General features: G+C 39.5%; 1 protein-coding gene and 1 pseudogene across 3 annotated transcripts in view; one reads left to right on the top strand and one right to left on the bottom strand.

The window, feature by feature from the left end:
- The window catches only part of LOC109373145 (40S ribosomal protein S15 pseudogene), an 11,689-nt pseudogene extending 6,177 nt beyond the window's left edge, over window positions 1–5,512 (bottom strand).
- ADAM9 (ADAM metallopeptidase domain 9) overlaps window positions 1–9,229 on the top strand; it is a 98,875-nt gene that overhangs the window by 19,247 nt on the left and 70,399 nt on the right. For all 3 annotated transcript variants that reach the window (XM_019626824.1, XM_019626825.1, XM_019626826.1), the window contains exon 4: window positions 6,141–6,219. In XM_019626824.1, coding sequence (XP_019482369.1) covers window positions 6,141–6,219 — 79 coding nt within the window. The remainder of the gene's footprint in view (window positions 1–6,140; window positions 6,220–9,229) is intronic.

The following is a 9,229-nucleotide window of genomic DNA, read 5'->3' as shown; positions in this document are numbered from 1 at the left end:
AAAATTATAGTTGACATTCATTATTATTCAGCTTCAGCATCAGGTGTACACTGCAGTGGTCAGGCATCTACACCATCCATGAAGTGGTCTCTCTATTAAGACAAGTGCCTGCCTGACACCCTAGAAAATCTGTACAACATTATTGATTATATTCCCCAAACTCTCTTTCATTCCCCATGGTAATCTTGTGGTTACCAATCTGTGCTTTCTAATCCCCTCACCTTCTCTCTCACCCCCACCCCCCTTCCCATCTAGCAACCATCAGTTTTTTTTCTGTCTCGGAGACTATTTCTGTTTAGTTTGCTGATCCATGTAGTTCTTTAGATTTCACATATAAGTGAGATCATATGGTATTTGTCTTTCTCCGTCTGACTTGTTTCACTTAGCGTAATGTTCTCTAGGTCCATCCATAGTGTTATAAATGATAAGATTTCATTCTTCTTTATTGCTCTGTGCCTTTTTATTGGTGAGTTCAGTCCTTTTCTATTTAAAGTGATATTGATATATGAAGACTTCCTATAGCCATTTTATCTTTTGTTTTCTGGTAGCTCTTGTGTCACCATTGTTTCTTTGCCCTTGTGTTTCTGTCTGTTATTTTAGTTTGGTGGTATTCTATGAGTTTTATTCCTGTTTTCTCTTTTCTTAAGTTATGTGTCTCAGCTCTGGATTTGTGTGTGTGTGTGTGTGTGTGTGTGTGTGTGTGTGTGTGTGTGGTTACCATGAAGTTTATGTAAAAGGAAGTTTCATGTGTACATTAGTCCTTTTTTTTCCTGCATGCATTTTATTTCCATTCTCCTTTGCAAATTCAGATCTTTATCCCCACCCACCCCTTTGATGTTTTTGTTGTCAGAAATTATCCGTATTTATGCTGTGAGTTATTTTCGGGTTGCAGTAGCTATTGGCTTTTTTTTTTTTAATGTTTTTACCTTCTTTAACTTTTATGTTATATTTAAGTGTATAGCACCTGATTCTGAATAAGAGGTTCAATTGCCTGCTTCTGTCTGCCTGTTAGTCATCTTACTCATAATTTTGTATTGTTTTGTCTTTTTGTTTCAGCTAGAGTAACCGACTTTAGTATTTCCTGTAATGCAGGCCTTGTGGCTCACAATTCCCTCAGCTTGTGTATGTCTGGAAAGGCCTTTATTACTCCTTCATATCTAAAGTATAACTTTGATGGATATGTGCCGCGTCCCGTGCAGCAAGGGCAGTGGGGAGTGAAAGGGGCAGCACAGGGTTAAAGAAACACAAGAGTCAAGGATAGAGTTAAAGCGCGGCCAGGAGGCTGCAGCCTCTCTGGGACTGAGCCCCAATCGGGCCAACGCGTAGCTTTTATTAAGAAACTTTAAAGAAGTGAAACTTGTTTTTTCTAAAGTCCGTGTGATAATTGCCTTATGGCTGTTTTCCATCAACCAGCTCCATTGTATTCCAACACCTGCTGTGCCTTCATACTCCCACACACAATCCCCAGGATGGCATAGATGTACTGCGGTCATGAAAATAAGGGAGATAACCGACATCATTCCATCGGGTCTCAGCGTTTGGAGACACTCCCTCGTGACCTCATTAGGTCAGGGGTTGGTGTGTGGGGGTGGCAGTCAAGGACGATGCTGGAAGGCAACAGATATGCTATTCTTGGCTGGTAATTTCTCTCTTTCACTGGTTTGAATATTTGATTCAACTCCTGTCTTGCTTTTAGACTATCTGCTGAACAATCTGATGATAATCTAATTAGGTTTTCTTTATAGATTACTGTCTTCCTTTCTCTGGTTGCCTTGAGAATTCTTTTTTTGTCATTAGTTTTTTTTTAAATTTTTTTATTTTTTAAAGATTTTTATTGGGGAATTGGGGGAAGGGGAACAGACAAGTTGCTATCCTTTTGTTCTTCAGTCTAGTTGTGGAGGACGTTGCTTCACTGGCCCAAGTTGGCACCATCATTGCGCTCTTCCCTGGCAAGGCAGATCAGTTGCCGTTCATGGCAGCTGCTGCCCACTCACGCTGGCTGCTGGCTACACACAGTAGCCCATGGCAACCCACTGCAGCAGGGGCTGCAGCCTATGCTGTCACCGGTGACTCACGGCAGCCCAGCTCCAGGTTGAGCTGTTGTTCACCATCTTAGCTGTAGAGGGCAGTGTCACTGGCCCTCATATGTGGGATCCAAACCGGAGCCTTCTGGAGTCCCAAGCCAGCTCTTAACCACTCGGCCGGCCCTTGTCATTAGTTTTTTTTTTTTTTTTTTTAAAGATTTTTATTGGGGAATTGGGGGGATGGGAACAGTGCTGGGGAATTGGGGGAAGGGGAACAGACAAGTTGCTGTCGTTTTGTTCTTCAATCTAGTTGTGGAGGACGTTGCTTCACTGGCCCAAGTTGGCACCATCATTGCGCTCTTCCCTGGCAAGGCAGATCAGTTGCCGTTCATGGCAGCTGCTGCCCACTCACGCTGGCTGCTGGCCGCTCATGCTGGCTGCTGGCTACATACGGTAGCCCATGGCAACCCACTGCCACAGGGGCTGCAGCCTACGCCGTCGCCGGCGACTCACAGCAGCCCAGCTCCAGGTTGAGCTGTTGTTCAGCATCTTAGCTGTGGAGGGCAGTGTCACTGGCCCTCATATGTGGGATCCGAACCGGGGCCCTCTGGCATCCCAAGCGAGTTCTTAACCATCGCACCACTCGGCCGGCCCCCTTGTCATTAGTTTTTGACAGTTTTAATATAACGTGCCTTGGAGAAGGCCTCTTTAGATTGAGATAATTAGGTGTTCTGTTTGCTTCTTGAATTCGAGGATCCAATTCTTTCCGTAGGTTTGGGAAATTCTCATTGACTATTTGTTTGAATAGGCTCTCTGTTCTTTTCTCCCTCTCTTCATGTTCTCATACACCCATTATTTTTATATTGCTCTTTCTGATGAAGTCAGATAGTTCTTATAGAGTTTTTTTCATTTCTTTTTACTCTCAGACAGTGCTGCACTGCCTGAGATGCCCCATGTGCCCCAACTTGGATCAGCTGTGATGGCCGTTGGCTGCTTTTTTTAAATGCCCAGCTTCTCACTGTGCTGAGCCGTCCACTTTTCTGTGGCTTGTCTTGTTCCCTCTGTTCTTTTTTTTTTTTATGTAGGAAAACTTCCAATGTCATTAGTGATAAATCCCAAAAAAATGCCGCCTAATAAACTCGCTGATACTAAGGTGTGAATGATGGGATGTAAAGTGTTGCTGGCTAAAGAATTGCTGCTCAGATTGTTGTCCTTGAACCAACAGCAGCATCTGGGAGCTTGTTAGAAATGCATTCTCAGCTCCAACCCTAGAATGAGTCACAATTTTAGGAGGTGTCACAGCAATCTGTATTTTAACAAGCTTTCCAGATGATTTATATATATCCTCAAGTTTGAGTATCACTTGCCCTCTTAGAACAAGGTGCTGAGCCAAAGGGCCTGAGTCTCTCACAGATTTTCAGGCAGTGTGACAGATATTTTCAGAGAGGCTTTTTGAAGCCTTCTACTGTGTTTAATGGAAGTTAACATTTATTGAATATTTTCTCTATCCAGGCTCTGTACCAGGTACTTTTAAGTGTATTATTTATTTAATTCTCACAAAACTCCTGAGAGATCCTGCTTGACTCCTATGTAATGATATCAATATGTACAAAATTCTAAGAGGTCTAAATATTTTCTCCTATCCTTCTTTCTGCAAGGAGATGTAAATTAACTACAATTATTTCGATAAAATAATGGTTCCTTATGTTTGCATAGTTTTTAGCTTATAAAGCATTTACATAACCTTTGTCTCATTTATCATATTGTCATAACTTCATTGTAGAGCAGTGTTTATTGTCATTTTATACATAATAATGTGGTTCAGGAAGGTTAGTTGACTTGCTCAGTATCATGTAGTTTTAAGTGTTCAAGCTGGGGCTCAAATAATTTGACCTGAAGTCTAGTGATCTATATGTATGTGCTACACGTTGTCTACATTGCTGTGCTTCTTGAATTGGTGGGCAAATGTTATTAGGCTTCCAGGCATTTGTAAGAGTTGTTAAGCTTTTGAATATCATTGACAGGTGGTCACCAAAGCCAGTGATCATTACTGAAAAAAAGTTAGCCTACAATAAAATGACCCAGATACACTCTCTCTAGTAATGGGGAAATTATGAAGTTCAATAAAAGAGTGACTATATTCTAGTAAATGCTTATGTTTTCCTCCCATTGCCTCTAGAATAGTGGTCTTAACTTTTTTGAGGTCACGCATTCTTTGAGAATCTGGTTAAAGCTGTGAGCCCTCCTTGCAGAGGAGTGTACAGAGTCACTGACCCTGGGGTATTTGTCAGGGGCTGGGACTGGGGGAAAGAAGACAGCACATCTTTTCTCTGTCTGTGTTGAACAAATTTAAAAATACAGAAGGTCTAGGTTGGGAGAGTTAGCTTAGAATGAGAGTCTGGTGGACCTATAATCCTGAATCCAGTATTAGGCAGATTCAGGTATTCATGGTAAGTGTTACATGTTGGCAAGCCTGCTGCTGGAGAAGCGTCATGGAATTTGTGCTCTCCCTGGGTAGGCAGACAGTGGCTTCCAAAGAGGAAGAAGGGCAGAGCAAAGCCAAGTATCTCATTTATTCTTTTCAAATTCACCATAAGAGGGAGCAAAGGGTGTGCATGGTAGTCGGGGAGAGTATTAGTAGTGGAGACCACGCAATGACTGAACAGGGTTGGATAACTGAAAGGACTTAAGACTCCACACTCTCCCAAGCTCACTCAAGCAGACTTTAATAAAAGAAAAGGATAAGGACATCAGGAAAAAGAAAGTGGAAGTAATCACCAAGGGGCCCAGAACCTTCCAGGCAGAGCCCCCCACGGTCCTTTCTCAGTTGCACAGATGTGGCTTGTCCTCAGATTACAAGCGGCTGAGATATGTGTGAAGCATCATATTTTTAGGGGAGCTGAGGCACAAGTTTACAGAGGGGGTCTTGTATACAACACTGGTCATGTAGCTGAAGTCAGGCTGTGTGACTAATTCAACTGCATGCAAACCATCAATCTGTCCACCTCTAAACAATGTAGACAGGCTGGTCCTGGATGCCTCCAGGGGAATTTAGAACTATAAATGGCACATCATAAATCACTAGCTAGCACACTGCTTCCCTGACTTGTCCCTAGCCCTGGAGATAAGCATAGAGCTGCTCCAGTTCTGCTGCAAATGACAGTCTTTGCTTGACCAAACTTGAGTCAGGCCTCTGAATCTCCTCCTAAGCACATTGGTGCACTTACTTGTGAAGTCCAGTTTTAGTAAGAGCCATGCTAAATCAGTTTAGCAAGGCCCCTTGCCCCCCCATATCTGATCACTCTGAATGTCTGATCAGGTTTCTCATCCTCCACCAGGTGATGTCTGATCGCCCTAGGCTGTCTTGAATAAGAATCTGTTAGGTTGGTTTAGCTAGAGCCTCCCTTAACCCTTGATGTTTCCTCGTAGCAGTTTTCCGTCCACTGACCCTTACCCTGCTTCTTGGTTCTAAATTCCTCCTTGCCCATGCTGCATTTGGAGTTGAGCCTGATCTCTCTCCCCTGCTGTCAAGTCCCATTGCAGTGGTCCCCATACTTATCACGGTGGTCCTGCATAAAGTCTGCCTTACCATCTTCTAACAGTTATTGCTGGAGGTTTTCTCTTTAACAAAGATAACCCTCCCTACCTTTACACATGTGGTGTACACAACTGCAAGGAAGCTTCAGGAATCAGTAATACTTGTTTCTTCTTCAACAACTGACACAGATTTTGCCTCTGTACTTAGCAAGTTAAGGCAATGTGTGTTTCTTGTGTATATAAGACTTTTAGAAAAGAGTAAAAGCACTTACTTTTCTTCTAGAACTATAATGTATTATATAACCTACTTTATATTTCTCCTGTGAGATGTATCAGAAAAATTTAAGGTCATTACTTGTGCTTTTTTTTGCAACCAGCATTTTATGACCATTAGAACAAATGAGCAGCTTAACGTTTATGAGCTTTTAGTTTTATGGTTGCTCCTTCTTTCCATAATAATATATCAGGTGGAAGTTTTTATCCCTTCTCATCTCTTCTAGGAATAATGCCTTATGAATTGTGTTCTTGATTGTATATAGATAAAATAATTTGAAATGGTGTTTTTTATTCCTCTTCCAGAGACCTTTTGCCCAAAGACTTTGTAGTTTATACCTACAACAAGGAAGGGGCTCTGATCTCTGACCATCCTGATATACAGGTAATATATTTTCCTTTTGATTCTGTAGTAGAACTTAAAACAATTGTAATGTTAAAATGAGTTCTGTTCAGGTACTCAGGACTGCTACATTGTACAACCCCAAGGGTGACCTTTGACATTATAATATATGGAGCTGTCTTGGGGGGGTGGAGGGTGGGGGCATTTATGTAGATTAAACTCTACCTTAAAGCTAGCTCTTCAGGTACTTAGTAGTCAAGTGTTTTTTAAAGACTGAGAAAACAATTTTCTGTTTAATGATAACCTTTACTGATTATGAAGGGGGAAAGATTGATATATTTTGAAAATAAATTGTTTTTGATTTTGTTTTTTTGCTGGAAGTTACTGTCTCCAAAAGCACATCTTACTTCCTTATTAAGCCATTTGATTTGCCATTAGTGCTTAGTAAAGAACAAACACTGGCCTGCTGTTATATGTTGTAATTTTTCACTGAAAACATTTTTTTTCTAAAAAAGTGTAGTCCTCTTTGCATCAGAGAACAGAATATTCCTGAGGGCAGAACTGACCAGGAATTGGAAAAAATTGGCTGATGTCAAATTTGGCTTTAGGTATTATTTCATTAGAACATAAAGATTTCTAGTTTTATTCGGGAACAGTCTTTTACAATGCTTCTTGGCAGTTAGGTACTATGTATTTTTTTCTTTTGCAATAGTTTTCATGAGAAGTCTTTGTTCATATTAACATGTATTATTTTTCCCCTGAGCTTTGTAATGTTTTGCTAGGTTGAGTTGTTTATGTTAGTTATGCACTTTTGCAGCACTCCTCAAATAAAGAGAAGGCAAAGCCTTTATTTTAGAATAATTAGTATTTTAATTAAATTATTTTAATTAATTAGTAATTTAAAAAATAAGGAAATACAGACTTAGCCCTATCCTTTTCTGATTCCTTTATCTTAGTGTTCTGTTTGTCCATTGTTTAATGGCAAATTAGTAGAGGAGCTTAAATTTACATGGTAGTATAAACCAGATCACAAATAACCCATCCATCCACTTATTCATTCATCCAATCATCCGTCCAAAGATTACTATGGCATGAGGCCAAAGACCACATAATTTATGCCACTTGACAAAAGCAGTGATTTTTTTTTTTTTTTTTGGAGAGGTTTCTTGTCGTGGGTTCTGGAGACATACACTGTTTGGACTCAAATCTTGGCTCTATTATTTGTTTTCTGGTTACATTACTTTAACCGGTTTGTGCCTTAGTGTCCTCACCTTAAAATGGGAATAATAATTACAACTTCATGGAGTTATTACGGGGCTTAACTGAGTTAATATTTGTAAGATACTTAGAACAGTAACTCAACAAATAATATTTGTTGTTATTATTGAAAGTATGTATGCTTAAAACTGCTAAAAATAGATTTCAGTTATATAGAAATTTATATAACTTATCTTAAAGTGTTATTATGGAATTGTGCTTTCCTTGGTGTCTGAAAAATAAAAACTAAGACAGATGTAGTCTTTTACTTATTTCTTGGTTATTGAATATTGTTCAGATAGATGAAAGTGTGACTAGATTTCAGATACCAATTAAAACCTTGGCATATGGCTAGATTGTCAGATATCATAATGACATGTACTTTAGTCCATAAAATGCAGTTAAGTTACGCTGAAAATTTAAGTGCTTTCTCTTATGATTCTGTTATTAAAGATTAAAGTAATTTGTAAAGCTGTTATCTGGCTTTCATCATCAGTGTCTTCCACAAGGCCATTTTTTTCACAAAGAAACAAAGTTTTTTTTTTTTTTTTTTNACTGGCCCTCATATGTGGGATCCGAACCGGGGCCCTCTGGCGTCCCAAGCCAGTTCTTAACCATCGTGCCACTTGGCCGGCCCCCCAAGTTTTGATATGTTGTATTTTCATTCTTATTGGTTTCTATTTATCTTTTATCTCTCCTTTTGTTTCTCCTTTGATCCAGTCATTCTTTAGTAACACGTTGTTTATTCTCCACATATTTGTGGTATTTCCTGCCTTCTTTTGGCAGTAGATCTCTAATTTGAAAGCATTATGGTCAGACAATAATATGCTTGGTATGATTTCAGTCTTCCTAAATTTGTTGAGGTTAGTTTTGTGTTTCAACATATGCTCTGTCCTTGAGAATGTTTCATGTGCACTAGAGAAGATTCTGTAATCTGGTGTTCTGGGATGAAAGGCTCTGTAAATGTCGAGTATGTCCATTTGGTCTAGTGTGTCATTTAAGGCTGATATTTCTTATTGATTTTCTTTTTGGATCTATCCATAGCTGTCAATGGGGTAATTAGGGTCCCTACTGTAATTGTGTTTTTGTCAGTTTCTCCCTTTAGTTCTGTTAGTAATTGCTTTATATATTTTAGTGCTCTCTGATTGGGAGTATATACATTGATAAGTATTATGTCTTCTTGATTATTGTTCCCTTTGTCATTATGAAATGTCTATCTTTGTCTCTTGTTACCTTTTTTATCTTGAAGTCTGTTTTGTGAGATACTAGTATGACTGTACCCACTTTTATCTGGATGCCATTTTCTTGGAGTATGGTTTTTTGTTTTTTTTTTTAAGCTGAGCTATCCTGCCACCTGTTGGCAGCTCAGTGGCTGCTCAGCTCAGGCCGGGAATCGAACTGCTGTTGTTCAGAGCTCAAACTCTTGAGCGGGCTCTTAACCAACTGAGCCACTCCACCGGCCCAGAGTATGGTTTTTTGCCCTTTCACTTTGAGTCTATATTTGTCCTTGCAGTTGAGATACGTCTCTTGAAGGCAGCTTGTGGTTGAGTATTGTTTTTGATCTAATCTGCTACTCTGTGCCTTAAAAATTTTTTTCTATTAGTTTCAGATGTATAAAACAATGTAATAGACATTTACACCACTCACAAAATAATAACCCCCTCCCCTAATCTAATACTACCCCTCTGACATCGTATGTAGCTGCTACAATTCTATTGATTCTATTCCCTATGCTGTATTCTACATCCTGTGACGCTATATATATATATATATATATATATATATATATATATAT

Source organism: Hipposideros armiger, unplaced genomic scaffold (assembly GCF_001890085.2).
Source record: "Hipposideros armiger isolate ML-2016 unplaced genomic scaffold, ASM189008v1 scaffold_690, whole genome shotgun sequence".
In the NCBI taxonomy this organism is placed as follows: Eukaryota; Metazoa; Chordata; class Mammalia; order Chiroptera; family Hipposideridae; genus Hipposideros; species Hipposideros armiger.
This window is presented reverse-complemented; position numbering and strand designations above follow the sequence as displayed.